General features: G+C 48.2%; 1 protein-coding gene across 1 annotated transcript; it reads right to left on the reverse strand.

Annotated features, from left to right (window-relative positions):
* Nucleotides 1-5,122: 5,122 nt before the first annotated feature.
* On the reverse strand, nucleotides 5,123-27,442 carry LOC103553186 (liver carboxylesterase-like). Its single transcript, XM_008523655.2, has 13 exons — nucleotides 27,262-27,442; nucleotides 24,638-24,842; nucleotides 21,025-21,169; nucleotides 18,839-18,972; nucleotides 16,361-16,514; nucleotides 14,712-14,816; nucleotides 14,524-14,628; nucleotides 10,288-10,428; nucleotides 8,575-8,655; nucleotides 8,175-8,322; nucleotides 6,798-6,929; nucleotides 5,766-5,838; nucleotides 5,123-5,500 (listed from the first exon to the last, which is right to left on the reverse strand). Exons 1-13 carry the CDS (start codon nucleotides 27,314-27,316, stop codon nucleotides 5,326-5,328), a joined length of 1,653 nt encoding a protein of 550 aa, XP_008521877.2. The 5' UTR covers nucleotides 27,317-27,442; the 3' UTR covers nucleotides 5,123-5,325.
* Between the last annotated feature and the right edge of the window lie 523 nt (nucleotides 27,443-27,965).

Raw genomic sequence — 27,965 nt, forward strand, 5'->3', positions numbered from 1 at the left:
ATGCATCACTCTGGCCCTGTAGGGTGGAGAACAGAGGCAGGAGACTTGATAGGAGTCTTAGACCCGCCCAGGTGAGAGGCAGAGGACAGACGCTTTGCAGAGAAATGCTATGTGAGTGGAGCTTCCTGAGCACTTCCCAGGTGCGGGAACTGGATTAGTTCTGTCTTAGAGGCTGGGAGACCACTTGGGCCTGAAGGAGTTTAGTCTCAGTTTGAAGGAGGAATAAGATTTGGGAAGCTCCCACCCAAGCAGCCCCTGCATGGCTAGGACTCCAGAGGCTGCAAGAGCCAAGAGATTACTCTGAATGCCGTCCCTGGATGTGTCAGCTCAGGCATGGTCACACTGTTTGGGGACGTGGTGGGGAGTCTCGGCCTGGGGTGCAGACCTGGCCCCATCCCCGAAGCAGGTGTGGCTGCATGGACTCTGCCCACAAGAGGGCAGCAGAGAATCATCAAATCGGTGCCTTTGGCCAGAATCAAGGGGTGAAGATACAGATGAGGAGGGGCCCAGAGGTGGATAGTAAACTGTGTCCTGCGCAGGAAGGAAGGGTTGCTTTGCACTTAAGGACTCAGGCTCTGGAGCCAGACTGCGAGGTTCATATCCCAGCTCTGTCACCAGGGCCGGCTTCATGGACGTGAGACCTGTGCAGTCACACAGACCCGGCTCTCTGAAGGCCTCCGGAGGCCTTAAATGCTTCTCTGTAACCAACATGAAATTCTTAATAACTTTTAAAATGAGGATTATTTGTACTGTGCACAACTAAAATCTGCAAATTACATATTTGTCTTTGCATAGTCAATTAGGTAATTGGTCCTGTCTGTCACTTACCAGTTGAATTTTCGTATGCCTTGTGTTAACCTCAGAGAGTTGTTGTGAAGATTATTTGAAATAACATGAAATGTACTTTATTATGAAGGCATATAATAAATATTCAATAACTTTTAGTTACTATTATTTGTTGAGAGTTCAAGGTCATAATCAACAGGTCACTGAAGGCTTATGACCACTTCCACCTTATAAAAATCCAACTGGCTGGCCATCTATCCATTTGTGCATCTAGTCCCATTCCCAAGCGCTTGCTAGGGGACTATGAAAATGAATCTGACCTTGGTCCTGACCCAGAGGAGCCCCAAGTCTAACAGGAACCACTCTGGTCATCAGCCTCCTTGCCTTCACATTTATTCCTGGTGCCAGTGCACAGAGGAACACCAATGAGCTGATGGCACAGGGACTGATGGACAGGATACATTTGCTGATCCTGGGCTCACTGTCCATCCCTCATCCAGGCGCTCACCTCCTGGACTGACCAGGGAAGCTCCGGGCAGGGCCTGCAGTTACGAAGGACCAGCGTCAGAAAGCTGCCACTCCCCAGTGCCCTTGTGAGGTTGAGATGTGGGCTGCTCTGCTCCCCATCGTGTGGGCACAGCTGCACAGTCCAGAGAAGGCACCCAGGCAAGAAGGACTAGTGGGCACAAAGCCACACCCTGGATAGGATGGTCTCTATGGGAGGGTGACTGAGACAATCAATCAGACTTTCTCAGGAAGATTGAAGTGAAGTGTGCAGAGAAAGCTGGAGCTCAGGCACAGAGTGCAACACGAGGTCACATGAGCAGAAACCTGCATCATCATACCCAGAGACATCAGCAGGAGCCATAGAAGCAGAGGCTCAGAGGGGCTGAGTGACCATGAAAGAGGACCTCCAGGTTTGGGGAGGTGGTGCTACTGCAGGGGAATTGACACAATGACCCTGTTGTCATGGCTTCCTCGGGTTCATCTCCCAGATGACATTCCTGTCCCCACAAGGCCTCGTCAATGAACCGCTTTCCTTCTTCTTCCTGCATTCTGACCACAAGCCCCGGTCACTGAAGAAATCCTGGGTGGGCTCACATGTTTGCAATCCCCAGGCACCTGGCAAACAACTCCTTTGCCTGCCTGCTCCTGCGTTCAGCCGTGCATGCCTGCCTGCACTCAACACACGCTCTGTGCAGGGCCCTGGAGATGCAGAGACCTATAGAAAGTGTTCCCCACAGTAACAAACTGAGCAGGTGAGGAGTTTTCAACCCTGGCTGAACACCATCTTCCCAAGAGGAGCTTTTAAAAACTCCTGATGCCCAGGCATCTCCTCAGAGGAAAGGAATCAGAGTCAGGATGGGGCCCGGGCAATGACGTGTTCTAGAAGCTGCTCAGCTGAATTCAATGGCAGCCAGGATGGCGAACGTATCATTTAGTGGATTTCTTTCAGCCTCTGCAGGTTTTTGCTTCTTTAATCCTGTATTTTCTTATCTCCATCTTTCTTTTTCAGGTTTTTTCTCCTTTCTTTTTCTGCTTGCTCTTCCTCTATTTTATGTCATGACTTGTTGTAGATCAGGCACCAGCTTATGCCACCATTTTCCCCAAAGATTAGTTAGTCATAATTATTTAAGGGAAATGTCCAAAGCTGTAAATTTCACAGCCTTCGCCTCTCACAGCTGCCTGGAATGTGGAGGCAAAGAGTGTTTGATAGGGTCGGTTTCACACCCTGGAGCTGGTCAGGGAGGGGGAGCAGCTGTAGGCAGATGCAGAGGGGAGAGGAGTGGAGTGTGGTCAAGAGGGAAAGAGGGTGAAGGGGGTACATGTGGGGGTGGCCAGGCAATGCAGTAGAGAGACCCCAGCTTAGGGGCAAGGAGGCCTCAGTTTGGCTCCAGTAGTTTCACCCATGTCTTCTGGGTGATTTGAGCCAGTTCCTTCCCCTCTCTGGGCCTCCTTTGTCCACATATATGGGTGGTCAAGTGCCGTCCCTGGTGCCCTTCTACGTCATGTCGTGTCCTTTTCCTCTGGTTGCCTTCGATGTTGTCTCATTGTGTGTCTAGATGTGTGTGTTGTCCTGTAATCCTGCTCGGAGCTGACTGATCTTCCTGGATCTAGGCTTTGGTGTCTTTCATCATTTTTGAAAAAATTCTCAGCCATTAGCTTTTTAAATATATTTTTTTGCCTGTTCCTTCCATCTTGTACTTCTGGGAATCCAGTTACACATACGTTGGACCATTCCATATTGTCCCACCTCTTAGATCCTCTGTACTGTTTTGTTCCCACACCTTTTCTAATGTAAGTTCAGTAGTTTATATGGACCTCTCTTCAACTTCACTCATTCTTTCCTCAGCTGTGTCAAATGTACTGATTAACTCATTGAAGGTATTGTTCATCTCTGTTAGTATTTTTAAAAAATTTCCAACATTTCCATTTTCTTCTTCCTTCTAGTTTTTCTCTCTGCTGAAATTACCCATCTGTTCAGAGAAGTTTTCCATATAGTTGTTTTAGATCCCTAGTCTGTTAGTACTAACACCTGGGCTGTGTCTGAATCTGGTTCTCTTGACTGCTTTGTCTCCTGTTAGTGGGAATGATTTTCTTGTTTTTTGTGTTTGTAATTTTGGATGAGAGATGTAGAGTCTCCCTCAGCAGCATGAGTAAGAGAGCAGAAATTAAGTAAATAGTATTTATGACTGGAAATGGCCATGCCTCTCCTTCTGTTAGACTGATACTCTGTGTGTGCGTGCGTGCATGTGCATGTTTGTGCGTTTAGAGAATTGAGTGCATTTATCAGGAGTGGAGCAGGGCTTGAGTTTCGTTGTTGCTGTGGTTTTCTTCAGTCACCACCCGATTCACATTCTTGTAGTGCTACCTTGTGCTTAGGGTGAGAGCTGCTCAAAAGTTTTCCCCAATATTCCTGTTCCATGCTCAGCTGTAGCCCTGCCCTGTGCACCTGCCCCTCAGAGAGGGTCTCTCTCCACACTGTCTCCCCCCTCCAGTGGTACATTTCTGCTGCTCAGTCCCTGGTGTGTGCTAACTCAGTGCTGGCATCCAGGAGTGGTCTCTCTTGTCCTGGTCAGACCTCAGCCTTAGGGAGACCCTCTGTCCCTTGGTCGTGGAGAGTGGGCTTTCTCATTGGTTCTGCCCCTCCCCAGCAGTAAAGGACCTTTAATGAAAAAGACCCAGGATGGTCTCCTGAACCACGCCCAGGGGCAGATAATTTTTAAATTTTCCTTTTCCACGGCCTGAATAGCTCTCCCGCAGGGCCCTGAGGGAGGTGGGTTTGCTGCCCTTGCCCCTGTGGTTTAGGGAGTTTGTTCCTTAAGAGAGAAGTGTCTAAGCAGGCCTCACGCCTGCATCCCTGAGGCAGGCTTCCTCTGGTCTTACTACCTGCTCCCCATCTTTCTCAGGAGCCTCTGATGGAGGTCCATGGAGAAGAGTCTATGTAAACTGCCCTGTGGGTCTGTGGCTCCCGAGGACTTTATACACTCGTACCAGCTCTCATGGAGCCTTTGTACTTGATTAGAAGTTTTAGAGTAATTCTGCTCACACCCACGGTGACCCCATCTTCCACCTGTAGGGGACGGTGAGTCAGCATCCATACCCCATCTGTGCTCCAAAGTGCCTGTCTTCCTGAGACCTCAGGGTAACTATTCACCTGCAATCTCAGCTCTTTGAATGGCTCAGGAAAAGTCATGATTTTGAGGATACTCCAGTGTTTTCTTGCTGTTAGGGTGGGAGTGTCACTCCCTAGAGTTTTCTACATCACAGTAGAAGCCAGAAGTCACACAAGGGATTCTGCAAGAGGCAGTTTTAGGGTGACACTTGAGGGATCACTCCAAGGTGGTCACTGCTTGGCCCTGAAGTGGTCCAGGCTGCAGAGGGGGCTCAGACGAGTTGTTGGAAGTTATGGCCTTAGGGAGGGGCCTGAGAGGATACTGTGCATGTTGAAGAAAGACTTGTAGGCCTGTGGAAGGGTCAGTAAGGGGCACGCAACCTGCCACAGGGTCACTAAGGCACCACCCTCCCCCATTGACTCCAGGTACATCCTCAATCTGTGCCACCTCCGCCTCTACAGGTACTTCCACAGGGAGGACAGGGACACTGCACTCTGCACTCCACATGCTATTGTTGGAAGTTGCTGTGGGCCCATAGACGTGGTATAGATGTGGATTCCCCCTCAACAATGGCCTGGGCCCCGTCTGCTGGACTCTGCTTGTGCAGAAGCCAAGCCAGACCCACCAGAGTCACCTTCCTGCCAATGATGCCCTCTCTCTCCATCCTTCTCTCTCTAAGGAGGATGGTTTTATATCCAGCCCAAGACACAGATACTAACTTGGTCTCCAAAAAAACACATTTATTCCCCAAATTGAGGCCACAGATACAGAAATTCTCCCTCCTCACCCTCTCTCTACTCCCACCAGCAATTTCCAAGCATCCACAATAATATGTCTCTTTGGCCCATAAACACCCTCTGTAGAATACCTCTGTGTGGGTTCTCCCCGGACTCCAAATCCAGCCGGGCTTCCTGTTCACAGCTCAGTGTTCTGTCTGGGGTGGCTCTTCCACTGCCTTCTGGGCCAGGAGCTCGGTCCAGAAAGCCACTTCCTTGTCTTTCAGCTTCTGGGCTGCCTGGGTGGGGATGCCAATCTTCAGGTACCCTTCATTCTGGTCGAATGCTGGCCAGTGGGGCAGCCCCTCACCACTGGGGTCCCTGGGAACAGAATCAAACAGAAACCCCCCAAAGCTGTTGTGTGGTACCAACAACCATCTGAGATTTCAGGGACCCCCTAACTTCATCTCAGAAGAAGATCAGAGGCCTCCAGAGATAGGGAGCTCACCATCTTCTGGGCAGCTTGTCCATTTTTAGAGAGCTCTCATATCAGAACTCACAGGGCCAGAAGTTTGATCATCAAATATTAGAAGCTACCCCTTCCCAATATCTATCTATCTAAATCCATCTTTTCCACGAGGCTCACCCAGTCCGAGCAAAGTTGCCCGCGAAGCCCATCGTTATCTTGCTGAGATTGATCTCCTCTTCTGAGGCACCCTCTGTGGGGAAGGAGATGACAAGATTGTGCTACTCAAAGTGTGGTTCATGGTCCTTCAGCAGCAGCATCACCTGAGAGCTTGTTAGAAATTCAGAATCTGAGCCCTTTCTCCGGACCTACTGAGTGAAAAGTGGCACTTCAATAAGATTCTGGGACATCTGTGTGCATTTTAAGCTTGAGAGTTACTGATCTAAGGCACAGAGAGGGGCTGCAGTCAATACTTGAGTGGTCTGCCTTTGTCTTCTGTGCCCACCAGCCCTCGACCCTCTCCCTTCAGGGTGGCAATGCCACACCCCAGGGTTTCCACTAAAGCAAGCCCACCTCCCAGGATTGCTCTCTTTTGAGTCTTTCCACAACCTTCTTCACCCACCCACATATGCACAGAATCTGAAAAAAATAACAGAGCTGCAATGGCCCTAAGGCGTCGCCCCACCGGGGAATGCCTTGAGGTGGGTCACACACAAGTTATCTGTTATTGCATACAGTTAAGGCATTGAAGACATTTGTGATTCTTTTTAAATTATCATATTCATAAATTTAATAAGATATGAGTTTTAGATAGATAGGTGATCTATAGACAGACACACATTAGTCCTGATTCAAAGACAATACATATTCTAACCTTACCCTCACTCATATTCTCATGTGCTCTTGCCAGTGGGAAGTGAGTGGTGGCATTCTAGCCCTTGAGCAGGGCCCTGCAGGTGACCCACCACCTGTCATATTGATGCCCAGGTCTGGATTCTTAGAGTGATCATGAATGAGGGCACATGGGTACACCTTCTCCATCATATATGTTAAAATAAGAGAAATGTTGGGAACCTTCACAGTTCAACCGTATTATGGAGAATTCCAGAGATTAAGGCCTAGAAAGAAGAAGGAACTTGTCCAAAGCCACCAAACTGAGACCTGTACCCAGATCTTCTAATCCTAAGTTTGTAGTCACCAAACTGCCATCACCTTTTAAAAATGGGGCCCCGAAGAGTGAGAAGAGCTCATCCCCGTGGTCCCACATCACCGTCTTGGGTCTCATAACTGATGAGAAGCTTGGGCGGTGCTGAAACTCATACACGTAGGTGGAGGCTCCGGCATCTGAGAAGACATAGATTCATGCACAGTTCATTTTACCTGATGCACACCTGGATGGTATCAAGGTCTCTGGGGGCCCCGAGCACTCGGGGAATTGGTGGCACACCTGGAACCTGAGTACACAACAACGACAATATTAACAACAGCTGCCATTGTGAGTGTGTGTGTGTGCTGGACACATGTGGCGCTGCAGGAAACCCCTGTTTATCAGCATAACATACTGTTTCAGAAAAGTTCTGTGACTTGCTTAAGGGCAGATAGCTGGAACTGGATTTGAGCCAGGTGTTTGTTGAATGAATGAATGTTGTTGAAACCTTGGGTAAGTCTTTTCATAATAACTACCATTTTGGGGACACCAGATCAATTCACATGAACCCCTTTGCCTACTGATGCATCCACACTCAAGAACATCTACATACATACAGTTTACACTACTGGATTTCATTGATAACAGGCTAGTCTTCATTCCTTTTGTCTCTCTTGCTCCCTGATAACCCATCTGATCCTATGCTCGGCTTCACTGTACCCCTAGCTCCACTAGGTAACAAATCAGTTTGAAGCTAGCTCTGACCTTGGAAACCTTCCAAGACACATCTTCTAATATGTGCTCTTTGGCCCCACGGACCACAAAAACTTCAGGTGAGGAGTCCTTGTAGCAGATGGTGTTGGTGCCTCACCACATCCCCTACTTCTGGAAATGCCAGACTGACTTCCACCTCTGGCATCTGTCGCTCTTTGCCTGAGGTCTTTGGCCACCAGAGACCCATGTGTGCAGCAAGTCAAAGCACCAGAGAATTAACAACCCCTTGGGAATAGGCTTCAACCAGTGAGTCCTGGCAGTTGGAGGATAAATACCTGAGCTCCCATGCTGTTCACCCCGGATAACCCTGAGAATGTCTTCTGCGGGTTTCCCAGAGCTCCCCAGCTCGAGTGTCTACATGGATACTTGCTTGACAGGGCAGCATGGGTTGACTTCCTTCTCCTTCCCATGTCACTTCTCCACCCTTCTAAAGGTGTTTTCTGGGATCATCTCCCAAATAAACTACTTGTATTCAGATCTTTTTCCCAGAGTTGGCTTCTGGCAGAAACTAAAATAAGACGGTGCCCCAGCCCAGGCCATGTGGAATCAGCCTTGTAGGCCTGACTCTCAGCAATTTCCACATATCTGTGCATGCTGAGGAGTGGGCAAGGCAGACAGCAAAGCTAGTGGGGTCAGTGGCCCTTTGCTGTCCGACTTCAGGGACTTACCTCTGTGGAGCCGGGCCAAAGTTATAATTGGGACACCAAACATCAAATCCCCCATCAAGTCCAGGAACAGGTCTTTCTTTTTGACAGGGTTGTCTGTCCCTCCTAAATACTTCTCAACGGCCACTGGAGTCAGTTCCTCAGGGATGTGCTGAAATGGATCAAGAGTGAAAGTGACCCCACTCCCTCGTGAGTGACACAGCTTCTCTTCTTGCATTAATGGTGAACCTCTTGATTCCTGTGAAACCACTCCTTAAGCCTTGTGAGAGGAATAAAGCAGAAAAAAGGTGGTAGAACCCTCTGGCCCCAGTCTTCATTCTGTCATTTAACTGGTCTGTGATTTGGGGCAAGCACCTCCCTTCTTCGGGTCTTGGCCAGTTCGTGTGATTCCCTAGACTCTTACCAGGATGGGGTTGGCTTTCTGCAAGAGTGACGTGGCCGTCTTCTGGTCCAGCTTGCCTTCAGAGAGTGGGAAGCCCATCACCTGTTAAAACAATGGCTAATCAGTTGTGAATCATTGGGAATCAGCAGGAAGAATCAAACTGACCAGCCAACCAAACCAATGGAGTGTGAAGGTCACCTTACCACGTCTTTATGTGCAAGGGTCTCTGATAAGCTGGGCAAAATCAGTGAATCAAATGGACTTGCTTTATCCAGAAATTCAATGAAAAGAGGTTAAAGCGAATGTTAAGAAGAGCTGTCCCAGCTCTTTGCAGTATGTATGTGTATATATGTGTCAGACTAGAGTCCCCACAATGGCCATCAAGGCAGAGAGGGAAGGTTCAAGCCAAGTTAGTGTGGAATTGGAGGGCTCTGGGCAGAGGACACAGAGCTCATAAATACCCTCCCTGTCTCAGCTGACTGAGGAAGCCCCAAATCCTGCCATTCTGGCTTTGGTCCTTCAGTACAACCTCTTAAAATGTTCCAAAGTAAGAATTGAAGAACTCTGCACATAAGAACTCTAAGTAAATCTCTATAGTAACAGACTTGTCAAAACTCTATGCAGACTTCTAGCAGTTAAGGCCCTGTCTTTAGGATGACCCCAGCTTCCCTTAAAATGCCTGCCTGAGAAAGCTCCCTGCTGCCAGGGGAATTTACTGTTTGTTCCAGCCCAAACCTGCCGATCAGTTGACAGTTCCCTGAACACTCTCTTAAAGCAGCTACTTTAGAAATCTTTCAATTATAAATCCTTTCTCTGTCTTTGAGACGTAAGTCTACCATCCAACCTGTTTCCTCAAGGACCCGAGAGCCACCTCTTTGAAATGCAGACTTCAGGGGATGACCCTTGCTCTCTCTCAGTCTCTGTGGGAGGAGAAAGACTAAACCTCTTTGGGCACCTTGCTCCAACCTATTCCACTGCCTCCTGTCATAAAGACTAGAGGGTTTGTTGCTCCTCTGGGTAGGTGCCAATTAACTAATCCTGGTGGCCTAGACACATGAACAAACCTCCACTCCCACCCCACAGCCTTTCTTGAGTGCATCGAGCCTTTAAATAGACTCCAGCCTTTAGTTTCAGGGACTTAACCTCAGTTCACGCTGGACTCTTTTCCCCACTGCAGTGGTATAAATAATAAAACCTGTCCGCACCACTTACACTCCTGTTGGCTTTATCTTTGGCAGAAGGGACAGCCCTTCCTAGCTTGCAGCAGTCATTTTAACTCAAGAGGAAGTGAGCTCCTCTGAATCTTTGCAGTTGGATGACTAGGAGCATGTGTGAGGTTTATGGAGAAATCATGAAGGCACCAAGCCCAAGGGGAGAGGCTGCCAGGCCCCAGCCTCACACTCCTTCACCCCCGAGCTCCTTCCCTTTCCAGGCCTCGGTTTTCTCATCTGCCCTGTGATTGTCTCTACAGGCCCCCAGCATTGACATTTCAGGATTCTCGGATTGGGGAACAATCAGAGAGGGTTTGGGGACAGGTGTCCCCAGGGCCACACACCCACGTGACAGCTGGGAAATCTCAGAGAAGGTTTCCATGGATATGTCAACTTGTGTGAAGGGGATGGCTGCCCTGGACCCTTAGGGGGGTCTGGAGGAGGAGGAGCTCCTGTGGCCTGAGACGGGAGAGGTGATGTGAAGGGCAGGGGAGGGGAGTCTGAGAGACCAGCACATTCTCACCGTTGGAAGAATCCAGCCAAACTCGTGCTTGTTGAGTCCGACGACGTAGGGAACAGTGTTGAACGTCTTTTCAGCCAGAATCTCCTTAGGCATCTTTGGCAGCAGCACTCCATCAACCACAGTGGCCAGGAAGGGATAGCTCTGGGGAAGAGGCAGCATAGTGTTGTGCTTTCCCCACCTCAAGGAAACACCCACCTCCCCCCTCCGCCTATCTGAGTGTGAGGCCAACACCACAGATCTGCGTGGATTTCATCTGTTTAGCCTGTTTCGCTCCTATATCCCCAGCTCCTGAGTCAGGTCCTGACACTCATTAAGCGCTAATTAAATCTTTGCTGAATGACGGAATGAATCTCATTTAATCCGTACAACGCCTTTTAAAGTAGTGCTACTATTTCCTGGGAGAGAGCAAAGAGAACAGGATTGTATGGTATTGCACAGGTAATGTCATCGGAACCTGGCAACACCTTAGAAGGTAGGAGGGGAGGATGAAGGAAATGGGGAGGATGCTGTTGGAGTTTCCTGCGTGTCTGGGCGTTCTGGTGCAGTCCTCAGGACTGAGACGCTTGGCTTCCTTCCTGATGGCCCTGCAGACAGTGCAGCTTGCACAGCCAGTCAACCCTGCAGCCTCCCATGAGAATATCTGGGCTCCTCAGTGAAGGCTGCTGAAGAAACCCCTTATCTAGTTATCTCCATCTCCCCAAGGGGGAAGCTGTTAGTCCAGCCTTCTCCTTTGGGGGCAATTTTAGGAGCAAGAAACGTAATGAAGAAAGGGGGTAGTCTGGGCCCAGGGGACACAGAGTTGATGACTGAGAGCCCTGGACTGGGAGTCAGGGGAACAGGTTTCAGTCCTACGTCTGGTCCTCCTGGCTGTGTTATCCAGGCAAGTCACTACCCCTCTCTGGGCCTCAGCAATATGAACACAAGGAATTTCTATGACTCTACAGGGAGGATTCTTTCATTCATATTCAATTTTAGCTTAAACATATCAAGACTTAAAACTGTAATCAAGAAACCAAAGGTCATTGCCTCTCTGGAATCCCCAGTAAAATCAAGCATGAGAAATTTCTGTGAAGACAAAGGCAGACGATGTGGGTGAGAAGCTTCCTGGAGAAAAGCCGGACCCTGGCTGCCCTGGGCATGAGCACAGGGTGTAGGTGTAGGACAGGGGAGGGGGCTCTGGAGAGGACGTCTGTGGTGGTGCCTGCCCCGCCCTCCATCCATTTCCCTTTCTTGTTCCCTCAGGCAACAACACCCCCTTTTTCCTTTGAGGGGCCTCCTTCTTCCCCACTCTCAGTCCATGAATCCAGGCCTCTATGTGTGACCTGGGGTGCCCCATCTCCCTGACCACAGAGATTAGGTCAGGGATGGGCACAAGCCATGTAAGTCCAATAGAATTTACCCCAAAACTTTAGCTGGATTATTGGGAAAGAGGGTTTCCAAGCAGATAGAATATACTTCTAGAGTGCTCTTCTTGTCTTTAACCTCTCCAGGGGACACACCTGCCTGAGAGTGAAGCCAACACTGAGAGATAAAAAGCTGAGAGACAGAGACATTTAGATTCTTAATAATATCATATGTGCATCTGGATTCAGCCATGCCTGAAGCCATCTACTCCTGAACTGTAGTTTAGTTTTCAGTTAGTTACCTGAAGAGTCTCTTACAACACATTGCTTTTTCTTCTCTATGCACTTTGAGATGAGTTTTCTCATCCTCCATTAGAAAGTCCTGATTCATGTAAGCTCACAGAAATTCACCCCACCCTACACTTCTGTTTGTTGTGTGTTCACCAAGATTCCATTGATTGTAATGTTATGCTATAGCTAACAGTTCTGATCAGTATACAGCAAGCGACCAGTAGAGTCCCTCTATTATGTTTTGCAGCTCTACCAGCCAGGGGTGTGTGCGTGTGTTGTGTATTGAGGAGAGTGGGTAATCAGGGAAACATTTCCACATGATCTCAGAAAATCTCAGAAGGATAACATGGGCTCTTAGATTCTTTGAGTTTTCTCAAAGTCACCACTCTCCCCTTATAAGATGAGTCCTCTTGAGCCATACGGAGAATTGCTGAAGTAAATTTGCTTTGTTCCAGGCATCAGAAAACAGTTATGTTTTTATTCTTTGAACACTTTGGTCACCTCATTTGAGCCAGAAAAACCTGGATCCATGCCCTAGGGCCATGGTGGAGTTAACCCATGGAAACAGAGCAGAGGCCAGTTTCTGGGGGCCCAGGAGTATCCTCAGGATCCCATTGTCCACATGGAGAGTGCAGGGGCTCAGGCTACTCCTGAGTTCATATCCACACCCTCCCCAAACCCTACAAAGGTAATAATTTCTGGTGGTCCTAATGCTGTATTCTCCGGGTGTCTGGTCCTGTGATGACCCACTGCCATAGCCATCCATCAACACTCAATTTCACCTTCTCTGTGAAGCATCCCTGCTGACTATGTGGAATGTTTCCTGTCTCTATACTACTATCACACTTAACCCCCAAAGTATATAACCCACAAAGTATGGTATGTTTCTCCTGAATAATTTCTTGTGAGCAGGGACTATATTCAATTCAAGTTTGCATCATCATCCCTTTTACCACCCCCTCCCCATATACCTAGCATGGATGGATGAATGAATGGATGGATGGAGTTGGTCAATACATGGAGTATGTGTGAATTGGATAGATAAGTGGCTAGGTGGATGATAACTACAGATAGGTGATGGATGGATCATTGATTTTAGAAGGAAGAATGATGGAGTGAAGATAATATGGTGGCTGATGATGCATGGATGATTGATAACAGATGAATGAAAGTCACAGATGGATTGATGCTAGATTGATAAAAGGATATCGATGAATTGGATAGAGTTTTGGATGGATAGATGGATAATAAGATAATGAGTGGATAGATGGATGGATGAATTGATGGATGGTTAGTTGGATAGATTAATGAGTGGATGTATGGATATTTGAGAATCACAATCAAGGAAGAGTCTCTGAAAATCTAGAAAATTGGGCAACTATTGGGTTAATTTAGGATTCTAAATTAACTGACATAAATTGTGATGACCTTTCTGAAAATCTTTGTTCTTAATGTCCCCGCCCCCCAACATTCACGATGGTAGGTACCTCCGGGAATATGTAGTGTTAAACTTCTTAAAAATACATTTGATGTTCAACATCACTAATTATTACGGAAGTGAAAATCAAAACCACAATGAGATATCACCTTATGCCTGTCAGAATGGCTATTATTAAAAAGATAAGAAATACCAAGTGTTGGAGAGATTGTGGAGAAAAGGGAACCCTCGTACAGTGCTGGTAGGAATGTAAATTGGTGCAGCCTCTGTGGAAAACAGTATAGAGACTCCTCAAAAAATTAAAAATTGAACTACCATATGATCCAGCTACTCCACTTCTGGGTATTTAGCCAAAGAATGTGAAAATATGAATTTGAAAAGATATATTCCACCCCTATGTTCATTGCAGTATTATTTATAACAGCCAATACTTGGAAACAACCTAAGTGCCCACCAACAGATGAATGGATTAAGAAGATGTGCTATATATATATATATATACATATACACACAATGGAATACTACTCAGCCATAATAAAGATGAAACCTTGCAATTTACAACATCATGGATTGACCTTGAGAGTATTATGCTAAGTGAAATAAGTCAAATGGAGAAAGATAAATATCATATGATTTTGTTCACATGTGGAAGATTTTAAAAAATACCAAACACATAGATACAGAGAACAGATTGATGGTTACAACATAGGAAGGGGTGTGTGGGGAGGGGAAAAGGGGTAAAAGGGGATAAGTGTACAGTAACAGACGGAAACTAGACTTTTGGAGGTAAACACGATATAGTCTATACAGAAGTTAAAATATGATGATGTACACCTGAAAGTTATGTAATGTTGCAAACCAACGCTACCTCAATTAAAGTGTATATACACATCTGAAAACAAGAATAGTTTTAATACAGCTGGGGGATTATCACACATTTGTCCACTGTGTTATTTTTTGACTTTGCTAATGTTTGAGATACTTCATAACAAAAAAGAAAAAAAGAAAATTGTTATTTCAGATCCAGAGGCTGACACTGCTCCTGAGAGAGGAGACAATGTTCCAGGTAGTTTTTCCAGGGCAAAGGGACAACTGAAATGTTGAAGCCTGAGGCCAAGTTTACAGGGTGGGGGCTTGTGTGGCCACAAGAATGGATGCACCTACCATCTTCAGTGATGCCTCCAGGAGCTCCTTCTCTGACTTCTGGCGCAGGCAGTCAACAATGACAGCTGAGGTGGTGGTGTTACACCCAGAAAAGTTGGCAAATTGCTGCAGAGATCACAGGCGACAGCAGGATTCAGGAGCCACGTCCCTTCCATCGATCAATAAAGAGGCGTTCCATCCCACCCTACCTGAACTGCAGCCCTCATGTAGTCATCAGCCACAACAGCAGTGAGGGCCACGCCACTCTCCGAGATGGCCCGATGGAAGAGGTCCTTGGCCAGTGGAGATAACACCTGGGAGGGGAGTGGGAAGGAAGAGAGTTTATGCTCACAGGAGGGGTCTGCAAGAGCTACTCCCATCCCAGCTCTGCCCTGGACCCTTCCCCTGGAGACCCTGGGGCTCAGTGGACATGACTGGTCCTCGCCTGGCCTGGCCTGCACCCCAGGCTGATCCTGGGACTCAGATTATCCAAGGAAACCTCCCTCAGCTGGAGGCAGCCAGGAACACAGAGTGAAGGATAGAACAGGAAGTGTGTGGCATGCATGCTGATTATAGCAATCAAGAGTATCTGAAAGAATCTTAGAAAGTCCTAGCAACACTTTAAAGACACGGTTCTGATTCTGCATTTCCATTACTCAGAATATATCCTTAGAAAAATGACTATGGAGGCGTACAACGATTTCTAAGAATGCTCATTCTGTTCAAATAGTTAAAATTGTAAATAACTCAAGGTTCCAATATTATGAGATTGGCTGAATAAGCTATTTTTCATTTTTACCATGGGGTACTATGTGACCTTAAAAAATAATATTATGGAAGAGCACTTAATGGCTAGGGAAATATTTTATTATAATGCTAAGGAAGGATTTTCTTTGAAAAAAATCATAGGTAGATGATAGATAGATGGATAGAGTGGGTCATGGAAAAAAGTCTAGAAAAATATGTCTCAAGATGTCCATGGTAAGTATCTCTGGAATGAGATTGTGGATGACAATTTTCTTCTCTGGGGTTATCTGTACTTTTCCTTTTTCTCAACTGTATAAAATATAGAAACATTTCCCTTTGAGTATCAACTATGAAACCAATACATGTTTTAAAAGTATGGTAATAGGGCCGACCCTCTGCTCAACTGTGAGGCAGCTGGAGGGGTCTTCACAGCTTCCAGCACCTTCTAATCTGGTTTTCTATCTTTGCTTCTCTCAGTGTCTCCCTCAGCCCCATCCCCCTCACCAGGTTCCCAGGTCATGTCTGTGTCCCATATCCCCTGTCCCATCCCTCCCCATCCCACCTTCTAACCCCTCCTTCCTCTTACCTGCTTCCCTCAGCCCAGCTCGATCACTCAGTCCAGAGACTGCTGCCCTCCCTCTTGGGCATGGACTAGACATCAGACCACCTGAGAGGAGGCCCCTGAGCTGTTCTTAGTGCTCGTGTCCCCTTGACACATAGATCTGGCTTCAAGCAAAACCACGACACTCTGCCCAACTCTCATGGTTGCCTCCTCTCATTCAGAATTTATACCTATACCTAATTCCCAAGAGAAGGAGGTGAGTCCTAATGTCAAAATGATTAGAAAGGAGAGAGAAGCTCAACCAAGTGAGAAGAGAGGAATGCCTTTGTAGCAGCAGCTGCTGGAGATTCTTATGGACCCAGGATGCTAAGCTGAGCTCTGAGCTTCCTGGGGGCCAAGGAGAGTTTTGCCATTAGCTCTGCACCATCTGAGGCTGTGCAAGGTGGGGTCAGCCTTAAATCCAGGTCTTGTAAGTACAGGTGCCCCAGGCTAGATTGGCTGATCTGTAAAGATCCCATCAGGAGCCACATCAGAACCAGGAACACTTACAAGAACAGAGACACTTGCACCTCCCGCTGACTGTCCGAAGATGGTCACGGAGCCGGGGTCCCCTCCAAAGTTGGCGATGTTCTCCTGGACCCAGCGCAATGCAGCCAGCTGGTCCAAGTGACCCCAGTTTCCCCGGCTGTGTTCATCCCCTGTGCTGTGAGTAAGAGAACAGGGTGGGTGGAAGCAGAGATGTTGCGGCAGGGCTCTCAGGACCACAGATGGGGCTGGGGGATCTAGGTGAGCCTTCTGGAATAAGACGGGGCCTTCACAGCCCTGACACAGGGCTCTCCACCTGCCTTCCTCTCCTGTAGCATTGTTCTGTTGTTGGTTCTACATTCCTTCATCCAGCATCTATTCATCGAGCATCTACCATGTGCCAACGCTGTTCTAGTAGCCAGGAGCTCTTCTGAGAACAAAACAGGTAAATCTCTGACTGCACAGAGCTCACACTATGGATCATAAACAAATAAAGAGAAAAGTATAGAGTATATATCAGGTAGTGAAAATGCTTTCAGGAGAAATAAAACCTGGTAAAGGAACAGGCAGAGGTGGGGCAGTGGGATCCTATTTGAGATCACATGACCAAGGAAGGCCTCTTTGAGGCTGTGGCATTTGAGTAGAGACCTGAATAAATGAGAGTATGAGCCTCGCAACTATCCAAAGAAGGGAATTCCAGGAAGAATAAACAGCAAGTGCAAAGGGCCCGTGGTCCAGTGAACAAAGTGTGAGTGTAGGACATGTAGCTAGAGAGGGCCCTGTGGCCCTTGGTAAGGACTGGATGTCATTGTAAGTAATGTGGCAAGTCACTGCAGAAGGACATGATTCTCTTTATGTCTTAAATGATCACTGTGCAGATCACACGGAGTATAAAATTAGCAAGATTATAAAAGTAGCCGTTATTACAATAATCCAGGTGAGAGACACAGAGGGCTTAGCTTAGGGTGTGTGCAAGGGAGGAGGTGAGAACTGACTGAATTCTAAATGAATGTTAAACGTGGAAGCAGAGGATTTGCTGACCAACCGGATGTGGGGTATGAGAAAAAGGGAAGAGTCAAGGCTGACCACAGGACCTTTATTCTGAGCAAGCAGAAGGATGGAGCTGCAGGAGCTGAGCAGGAGGCGCTGTGGGAAAGTGGGAGTGTTTTGGGGGAGGGGCAGTGGGAGTCAAGAGTTGAGTCTGTTCATGTAAAGTGTGAGGTGCCCTGTAACGTCCAGTGGAGACAGCAGGATGTAGAACGAGATAGTTCATATGCGCATCTGGGTTTCAAAAGGGAAGTTGGAGCTCAAAATAGAGACAGCGAATGTGCCCTCTGAGGTTGCTCAGGGCAGTAGTGGGGATGGTGAGGGACACGAACACAGAGGCCCGAGGTCAGGGAGGACCAGGATGCAGTGAACGAGCAGTCCATGAGGTAGGAGGTGGCCAGGAGCTGAGAGAGGAAGCATTTCAAAATGGTGTGAGTGATCATGTGTGGATGCTGCCAAGACTGTGTGTGGTTGTTTGCCAAGGTTGGGCCAAGATCTGGCGGGTCATTGGTGACCTTGGCCAGAACTGTCTGGTGGTGTAGTTGGGGTGAATACCTAACTGGCATAGGTAGAGGGGAGGCTGGGAGGAGAGGACGTGGGGAGAGCCAATGTAACAGTTTTACTGTAAAAGGGAGCAGAGAAAAGGGCCATGGGTGAAAGGGATTAGTAGTCTTAATGAAGCCGATACATCTCTGGACTCACCTGGGATAACTTTCTCCAGCTCCATAGGTCTTTCCAGAGAGTAGTCCCCGCCCGCCCCCCAGCCCACCCATCAGCCATCTCAGGGTCAGAGATGCTGGGGCCAGTGCACTCAGAAAAGGCTCATGGTAACTGTGTCCTGCAGGAAACCTGGTTCTGTTTCCATGGAGACTTGACGGAGAAGACTCTAGGCTTGACTCATGTGTGTGCCAAATGCAGAAGGAAATAGGATGAGAGGATCTGATATTCCCTGGGAGGGCTGTGCATTGAGATCATATGCTCTGACAACCTCTCAGATCTAGCCAACCATTCCTCACCCACAAGCATTCCCTGAGCTCCCATCATGAGTCTGCTCCTGCCTTCCTTTCCCATGAGGTAAGATGTGTAAGCCTCTAACTGCTGTGCTGCATGCTAACTGTCACTTTAGAGGTTGCAACGTGCTGGGGCAGCACAGGTGAAAAGGAGATGAGTATTTCTGAGGAGGTAACATTTGAGTAGGACCTTTCAGAATGCATAAGAGTTTGTCAGGTAGAAAAGGCATTCTAGGCAGAGGAAAAATCACATGCAAAACCTCAGAAGCAGGGGACCAGTGTGCCTGGGGAATGAGGAGGTGGGTGGAGCGCAATTATGAAAGGACTTGCAGGCCTTACTAGGGAATTTAGCAAAGATCCCCTTGAGCACTGACATGACAAGAGCCGAGTCCTAGCACCCTCACTTTGGGGGCCAATGTGGAGTGGGCGGAGTCCAATATCTTACCTGAGGAATCCCCAGATGCCCAGGCGGTACTGAATGGTCACCACCACCACGTTTTCATGGGCAGAGAGGACCCGCCCATCATAGGTTGATGCTCCACCTAGAACCAGCCCACCTCCGTGGATCCACACCATCACCTGGACAGGGAGGAAGCAAGAACACTGGTCATAAGCAGCAGAGTTGAGAAGGACCTCAACAGGCCGTCTGCTTTGGTCGCCTACCTCTTAGCAATGACTCAAGGAGCCCTGAAGTCCAGCAGTCCCCAGCCACGTTGGAGCAGGCAGTTGCTCTCCTCCCCCACTCTCCCAGCTGGGGCCCAGGCCACCACCCCACTCAATGCATCCTCGTTGCCCCTGCCTGTCTCCCCAGCCTCAGTGCCTCCTTCTTCCAGGGCTCTTCCTGCTGAGAACACCATCATGGGAACAGCCAAGGCTCAGAGGGACATCTTCTCCCCAGCACTCCCATCATCCTCATGCCTGGACCCCTCACCCAGCTCAATATACTCTGCGTGTGGCAGCCCTTGTACTTCAGCTTCATCTTAGTTATCTCCTTTGCAGTGAGTTAAACTTCTCTCATGTGTGAATGATTATCTCAAGAGACACACATGCCCGCAGTGGTGTATCTTCCAGATAGGATTTCCCTCTGCCTCCTCCCGATTCCTCTGCATCCCCAAATCCCACCGATACTCCAAAGCCCAGCCTAAAAGCCACCTCCTCCAAGAAGTCCTCAATCATTTGACTAACATGATCTGAGAACCTACTATGTGCCAGGGATGTGATGAGGATTGAGAGTGGTCACAATAATATGTAACATGTGGCTCTTGCGTTTAAAAAGCTCACATAGCAGTAAACTGAGAATGGCTAACATAATAGCATTGCAATAATTTTGTTAATAAAAACAGTCAGAACACGAGGTATGTGCCAAGTATTGTTTGAGCATTTGAAATTAAACCACCCATGAAGTAGGGACTGCTATTGCCCCATTTAACAGACAGGGAAACTGAGGCACTTAACCTGCCCTAGGTCGCACAGCTAATAAGAGGTGGAAGCGGGACTTGAACCCAGGCGGTCTGGCTCCAGATCCACATGATGGGCCACCCAGCGCACTGCAGCCAATGTCCAGGGTGCAGTAGGTCGGCTGTTAGGGAAGGAGGAAGATCTTCCCTTCAGCTCTAAGTGACGTGTCAGGAGCACTGTCCTGGCTTCCAGGCACTGAGAGAAAGCCTGATCATCGTCATTGAATCCTCATATGTGATTATTCTCCTTTTGAGGACAGAGAGCCAGGTGTCTCAGCTAGTAAAAGGCAGAACCAGGATTTAAACCCAGGTCCTGAAGTTCCAGCAACTGTGTCCATAGCTAGAGGTCTCCTGCCTGCAGGTTCCAGAGCCCCTGTTCCTCCCACACGTCTGATCTCCACCTGCCTCCAGGTGGAGCGGCTGAGTCTCAGTCATCTCTGAGTGAAGGCTGAGCCGAGGTCGGGGCAGCAGAGATTTGCTGAAGTTAGTGTTCGTCTGTGCAGCCCAGATGGCAAGACCCTCAAAGGCAGGGGCTGCTTGGTAATGCTTTGATATTCCTCCTTTCTCCTAACCCCCAAGTCTAGCTCTGTGTATTGGGCACTGAGTACAAAACAGAAGAATGAATGAATGAATGGATGAATCTTTGTTCCGACCTCTTTGGGCCAAGCATGTGCAGTGACGCTTCTAGCCGTGAGTTCACGGACACCCCCTCCACTCCTGGGCGTCATGCCGGCTGTGTCCCAGGAGGTGGCTGGGTGCTCGGAAGGGTAGAGCTGTTGGCTTGTCTCTAACATTCCTTCCAATTCCAAGTTTATTGGAAATTCTAATCTAACCGCTCTGGGTATCAGATTCCTAATCCAGCAACTAAGGGCAATCATTCTTGTCCCTCGATTAGTTTGAGAGAACTGGAAAAACTAAAATGTACACTACAGATTACAGCAAACTCCCCAGAGGTCCTATGTCTGTCATCAGCGGAAATTGAGGTGGGAAATCTTGTTTTTTCCTGTGGTCACGTGGTCTGGCTGTGGTGGGAAAAGGAAGCCCTGTGGCTCCTGAAACAGTCATGTTGCCTAATGCCCCCACCCCAAGCTACCTTCATCCTCTTCCAGTCTATACCAGAAGATCCTGGAGGGCTGGAACTCACCAGCCTTGACCAGTGGTATCCACTGCTTACCGGCAGCCTGCTCTCCTTCGTCAAGTCAGCGGGAGTGTAAATGTTTAGGTAAAGACAGTCTTCGGAAAACTGGACAGAAATGTTCTCCTTTCTGTTGGTAAAGAGGTCTGAGAGCATCTGCCCTGCCACTGTGTCCTGGGAGCACCTGGGAGGGGAGGGGAGAAGGAAGAACTCCTGAGGTTCAGTCAGAGCTGAGCAAGATGTCTCCTGCGGTCAGGCCTGGCCTTGGACTGGGTGGGTTAGACCTGTAACAGAGTTGCTCTTACCACATTCAAGACACTTGAATGGGCAGGAAGTTATCTCGGGATCTGGGAGGGGGGCCACGGGACTCACTAAAGTATTCCAGGACTGTGTACAGTGAGTCCTGGCACCTGTCCCCTTCCCAGAGCCTTTGGGCTGCCCTGGGTCAAGGAGAGGAGGCTGCCCCTACACCTGGGAGAGGACCATTTCCTGCATGCCTCGGACACAGCCTGGCTCTCCACCGGGCTCTGTGTGGTGGACTGCAGGGTGACCATGTTCCTCCACCAGGTAAACCAGGTGTTCTAGTCCACGAGGGACTTCTATAAACCACAAGAAGTCACTCAAATGGCAGACATTTAGTGTATACAACAGATCAGGGATGAAATATTTGTGAGGCAACATCAGGAGAACTGCATTCTAGTCCTGCCTCAGCCACCAATTTGCTGGGTGACCTTGGGTGAGTACCTTGCCTGGCTGGCCTGAATCTGGGAGGTCTAAGCGAGGGGAGTGATTTCCGTAAGGGTCTTTCAGCCCTGACATGCTAAGATTCTATCATCAGCGCATCCCAGGCAAGGGCTCTTGGTTGCCCTAATAACAGATCTTAAACATCCCACATAGATTATAACCGGTGGCATTCACTGAGTTGTCCCAGCATGCCAAACTTGTTTTAAGTTCTCCTGTGTACTAACTCATTTAATCCTCAGATCAGCCCCGTAACATAGGTTCTGTTGTTATCCTCATTGTATACTTGAGAAAACTGAGGGACAGGGAGATTAGAGAAACTGCTCAAGGTCACTAAGCCTGGTCACACAGACCTCTACTCTGTAGTGCTTATATTTCCGAGGACATTATAAGCAACGGTTCCTGATCTCAGTGCACCCAGAAGGCAGGCATCACTGCCCTGGTGTGTAGATGAGGTGGCTGAGGCGCTAAGGTGCTTGGACGTCCCAGCTGTCAAGTGGCAGAGTCAGAGGCTGCAAAGATGACTTCCTGATCTCCATCCTGGGCAAATTTCACTGGATCCCTGAGAGCAAGGGGCGTAATATTCATAAAAGAAGAAATTCCAATGTCAAAAAGGGAGAAAAGAGCTCAATACAATTAGTATTCAAATAAATAGCAAAATTATACATATAATTATGATGACAATAATAATTATTATTTTTCCTGTCCATTAACCAAAAACATTTTTTAATGGCCCCAGCATTGCCAAAGTTCTGATGAATGGAAGTTTTCATAAATTAATGGAAGAAGTGTAGTTGCAGCATTAGTGGAGGGAAATTTAAGAAAAGGTGCATGCTCTTTGACTCAGAAATTATATTTCTTGCAACTTCTCCAAAAATATTCATAAAAATGTATGAACATTTAGCTACAGGATGTTCATTAGAGTGCTATTTGTGTTACCAAAACATTAAGAACAACTTAATGACCTCAAATAAGAGATCGGGTAAATCGATTATAATTCAATTCTCAATGTAAGGCAGCTATTAAATGTCAGGCTGTGATATTTGATGGCACAGAATGATGGTCATTATATACTTATAACCGAGCAAAGCAGGCATCCAAACTATATGTATAGTGTGATGGGATATTGTGATTTATGATAAGAAGTATATATTTGGTTTTCATCCAGTTTCTGGCACAGAGCTTCTAAAATCCTTGGCATTTCCTAAGTGATGAGAACAATAAAGGTGTCTTTTGTTATATTAATGAGGTGACTTCTGGACTACACCTGAGGATGGATACTGGTTGCCAGGAGAACCAACCAGTGATTAGAGGTTTGGGCTTTTCGGTCCACCCACTGACCTCTTGGGAAAGGAGAGGGGCTGGAGGTTAAACCAATGATCAATGGCCGATGATTTAATTGATCATTCATATGTAAGGAAGCATCCATAGGAAACCAAAGGACAGGGGTTCAGAGAGCTTCCAGGTGGGTGAACCAGAACAGGTCCATGTGCCAGTGTGCCAGGCCCAAAACTCTGCAGGAATGGAGGCTGCTTTGTTCAGGACCTCACTCTATGTAACTCTTCATGTGGCTGTTGATTCCTATCCTTTAATATACTCTGTAATAAATTGGTCATCTAGAGAGTAAACTAATTTCCCGAGTTCTGTGAGCTGCTCTAACAAATGAGTGGAACCCAAGGAGGGTCTCGTGGCACCCTCTGGTTTATAGCCGGTCAGCCAGAAGCACAGGTAACAACCTCGACTTGTATTGGCATCTGAAGCAGAGGACAGTCTTGTAGGATTGAGCCTTTAAACTGTGGCATCTGATGCTACCTCCTGGTAAACAGTGTCTGAATTTAATTGAATTGTAGGACACTCAGCTGGTATCTGAGAATTGCTTGTCGGCGTGGGAAAAAAAACACACACACACTGGAACTGGGTGCACAATCTTCTACGATTCTGTTTCTAAGGAAGAAAATATGCAACAGATAAAAGACTGCAAAAATAGAATAAAAAATATGAGCAGCAGTTCTCTCCAGGGGATGAAATTGTATATGAATTTCATTTTCTTACCTTTACTTATCCGTACTTCCTCACTTTTCTGTAATCAGCATGTATTACACTTGTAACCAGAACTACAAATAGTGAATATTATTTTAAAAAGGAAGAAAGGATGGAGAGAAGGAAGGAAGAGGATAAGAGTAGAGAAGAGAAAAAAAGAAAAGAGAAAAGAAAAGCAGGCAGCAAGAGGTAGACCCTGGAAATTCCCAGAAATGCCTTACTGAGATGAGTAAGGTCTGAATGGATGCAGGTAGGCATCCCGGTGTCTTGGGGTGTGGTTGAGGGGCTTCTTTGCCAAAATTGACCAGAGTGAATGGGACACACCAAGCATTGCTCTGCTCCTGACTAGGTGGCTAGACACACCTGGGAGTTGAGAACTTGCCTGGTCACCACCCCAAAGCACTCTCTACTCACACACTGCCTGGCTTGCCCTACCTGCCAACTATGGCAAAATTCAAAAGAGAAGAAGTAATAGAATCATTACCTCTGATCCTCCTCACTGCTCAACGCTTTATTTTCATCAAAGCACTTACCATATTCTAACATATTACTAATTCATTTGTTAATTTTCATGTTGTTCATTACCTATATCTCCTCCTAGAATGCAAGTTCCATGAAGACAGGATCTTTGTTCTGTTCACTGATGGATCCCAGGACCTAGAACATGCCTGGCACACAGTAGGTGCTCTATAACTATGTGTTGAATAGAGGGCTCCAGAATGCTGTGAGAGTTCTGGAATGTCTCTAAGGATCTACAGTGTCTTGAGGATTCTAGAACAAAGTATGAGCCACTCGGAGGATGGCCTTGGCTCCTTCCTGCGTCACTTTGAGGCACACACCCACTGAAAGATGCCAAAGCCCCCCGGCTTACATGGGAGGGTAGGAGGTGGTGTTCTTCACGAAGGGCCATGGATCTGCAGGCTGCGGCGGAGCAAACCTCAGGGATCCCAGGGGGGGCTTGGCAAAAGGGACCCCCAGGAAAACGGCCACGGGCTGTGCAAATCCTTCCAGGCTGACGTGCTTCCCCAGGACCTTGCCCTGCGCGGTGTCCACCACAGGCGGCGAGGATGGGTGCCCTGCGGGACAGCGAGAGGAAATGAGGACACATCAGCAGTGAAAGGCTTGACCTGGATTCTGGGAGTCTTGCTGCTTTCAGCATGTGACCTTGAATGAGCCACCTCAACTCTCTAGGCCTCAGTTTCTTCTTATGTAAAAGGGAGAGGAGGTCAACTGTCCTTCCTAACTCCCAGGGCTGTCTTAAGGAGCAAAGTGGACATGGAGGTAAAACGGCATCAAGTGAGAAGGAAATGCAAGGAGGCGAGCTGCTGGGAGTGAAGCAGACATTGGGTTGCGCTCTCAGGAGCCCTGGAGACAGTTATCCACGAGGATCCTGGCGCTGAGCTGCGTGCTGGATGGGAGGATGGACAAGAGGCGGCCCCTCTTCTCAGAAGCTCTGAGCCTTGTGGGGAGAATGAGCCACATACATGCTCGACCCTACTGCTGGGGAGACAGTGGTCAGTGTCCTGAGAGAGGGACCAGTGGGGTCCTGCAGGAGTTAGAAGAGGGAGCGAGGGCTTCTGATTGTTGGCATCATGGAGGCGGTGACCTTGGAGCTGGGACTTGCAGTAGGTGAGACTGAGCAGGGGGAGATGGGCGAGGGGGTATAAAGGTATAGAGCAGAGAAGAGAATGTGCCGAGGTGAGGCTCTGAGACAGCAAAAGGCAAGGCCTGCCCGAGGAAGAGTGATGGCCCATGTGAGGCAGAGGGAGTCTATGGGGGAGTGGAAAATAATCTTGGGGTGAGAGAGGTTCACGTCTGGGAGGGCCTCGAATGCCAGGCTAAGGATTTGAGCTTTATTGTGGGTAAATGAGCATCAGTGAACAGCTCTGGAGTATGGAAGCGTAAGACCATCAGCTTGAGGAGGATTCTTCTGGCGGCTCTGAGCAGGGTCGTCCAGAGGGGCTGAGACTGGGGTCAGATCCCTGTCTGTTCCGTTCTTGTGGAGCAGACAGCTCTTCCTCGCTGAGCTGAAGTTCCTCCCCTGCAGCTTCCACATCAGCCCTGCTTCTACCTGCTGTGGCCCGTCCTGAGCTCCCATGTGGCAGCGGCCTTGCAGACCCCTGAGCCTGCCCATCCCTCAGGCCTCCTCTTGTCCGTCCTCAGATGGTTCCAGCGTTCCTCGTAGGAAATGATGTGTAGCCTCTCGTCCTCCCAACTGCTGTACTTTAGATGTAGACAAAAGGGCAGCATCTCCCTCAAAGTGTGTGGCCAGAGCAGAAAGAATAACCCAGATTTGTTCTTAAAGAAGAAAACCCAATGCTAACCTTCAGGAGAGATGAAGTGGACAGGAGCCAGATGCCAAGGGTGACAAAGTGGGCGATGGGGTGAGAGGCATCAGCCATAGTGGTAAGAGCAACAGTTACCACGTGTGTTACAGGTAATGTTTGTATACTGAGTACTTCCTATGTACTGGATGTGTATTCCAGGACCATTAAATTAATCTTCACAAAAGCCTTCCTAGGTAGGTGTTCATATGCCTGTTTTATGGATGAGGAAGCTGAGGAAATGCAGGCAACCAGTATGGACTTTCTGAAGATGGAAAAGGGACGGCCTTGCCAGGAGGTGAGCAGTGGTCATAACTTCAAACAGCCCTGAGGCCCCTGAGCCCACTGAAGTTCTTTAGTTTTCTCATCTGAAACCTGCTTATCCTGCCTCGCCCCTTCCTTCCCACAGCAACCAGGATGAAGACTCTTGCCCCCAATTCCTCCTCTTTCCTCTGCCTCCTGACCCCCCGGCTGCCTCACCTCATGGCCCAGCATAGTGGTGGCATGCCCCTCCCCTTTGGAACTGAGAGTAGCAAACTATCTTTTAAGTGGCAGTCGGCTCCTGCTCTAATGGCCATACCAGGCTTCAAATTTCTATTAATACTGTATAGTGAAACAATCCTTTTATTTATGAATCCTTTTGTTGCACTCTCTTCATATCAGCAAATATGCTTTTTAGAAACAACAACGCATTTCCTCCTCACGACAGCCCAACGAGGTACGAACTGTCCTCATCTCCATTTTAAAAAAGGGGCACTGAGGCACAGAAAAGTGAAGTAACATCCCTAAGGACACACAGCTAGTAAGTGCTGAGCTGGGACTTGAACCCACAAACTCAGCTCCCAAAGTCGATATTTATATTCTGCTAAGCCATTCTCCATGATTTGTCCATATCCAGATTAATAATCAAGGGGAAAATAAACTGAGCTGTCAAAGTTCGCATCTGCGAGACACGAGGATAGCTGTCTTTTCTCCTGTGCTTGGGGAAGGAAGCTGGGGTTGGGTGTCTATCTTCCCACGGCTGAGGCTGGTGGCTGGGCGCTCCATGTCTGGAGGGCAGCTGCTGCAATTCAGGACCTGTCATGCCTTGGTCCTGTAAGTATCTTCTTTGGCTATTCCCCAGAGAAGGATTTCCAATGTGCCCCACCATTTGTATTTCGGGAGGACTCACCCCAAACTGTGGAAATGGCCAGGGAGAACAGGACCAGAGCGAAGAGCCACATCATGGAAGGATCTCAGCTCCTCTCTCGGCCTGCAGGTTTTTGCGCCAGGTAGAGGGGCTGTGCAGTCAGCCCCACAGCCCTGCCCCTCAGCTCCCGCCCACCTCCAGCTCCCGCCCACCTCCAGCTCCCGCCCCATCTCTCACCCAATAGTCTAATCAGAAAACAGCAAAAAGACTCTCTCCGGGGGCTGGCCCCGTGGCCCAGTGGTTAAGTTCGCGCGCTCCGCTGCAGGCGGCCCAGTGTTTCGTTAGTTCGAATCCTGGGCGCGGACATGGCACTGCTCACCAGACCACGCTGAGGCAGCGTCCCACATGCCACAACTAGAAGAACCCACAATGAAGAATACACAACTATGTACCGGGGGGGCTTTGGGGAGAAAAAGGAAAAAAATAAAATCTTTAAAAAAAAAAAAAAAAAAAAGACTCTCTCCGTTCCAAAGATCACTCTGGGTGTCTGTTGGGACCTCTATGCGACACCTGCAAAAAGTTTACCCTCTTTTGTCTAAACAGCCTGAAATAAACTCTCCGATTACTGATAGCTACAGACTGGAGAAACAACTTGTTACGTAAGGGTTGCTCCCTTCCTGGACTCTAACCTCAGTGCACTGCAAACTTCTCAAAGGCAGGCACAAACAGACAGATGCCTTTAGAGA

The sequence above is a fragment of the Equus przewalskii genome, chromosome 3 (genome assembly GCF_037783145.1).
Source record: "Equus przewalskii isolate Varuska chromosome 3, EquPr2, whole genome shotgun sequence".
In the NCBI taxonomy this organism is placed as follows: Eukaryota; Metazoa; Chordata; class Mammalia; order Perissodactyla; family Equidae; genus Equus; species Equus przewalskii.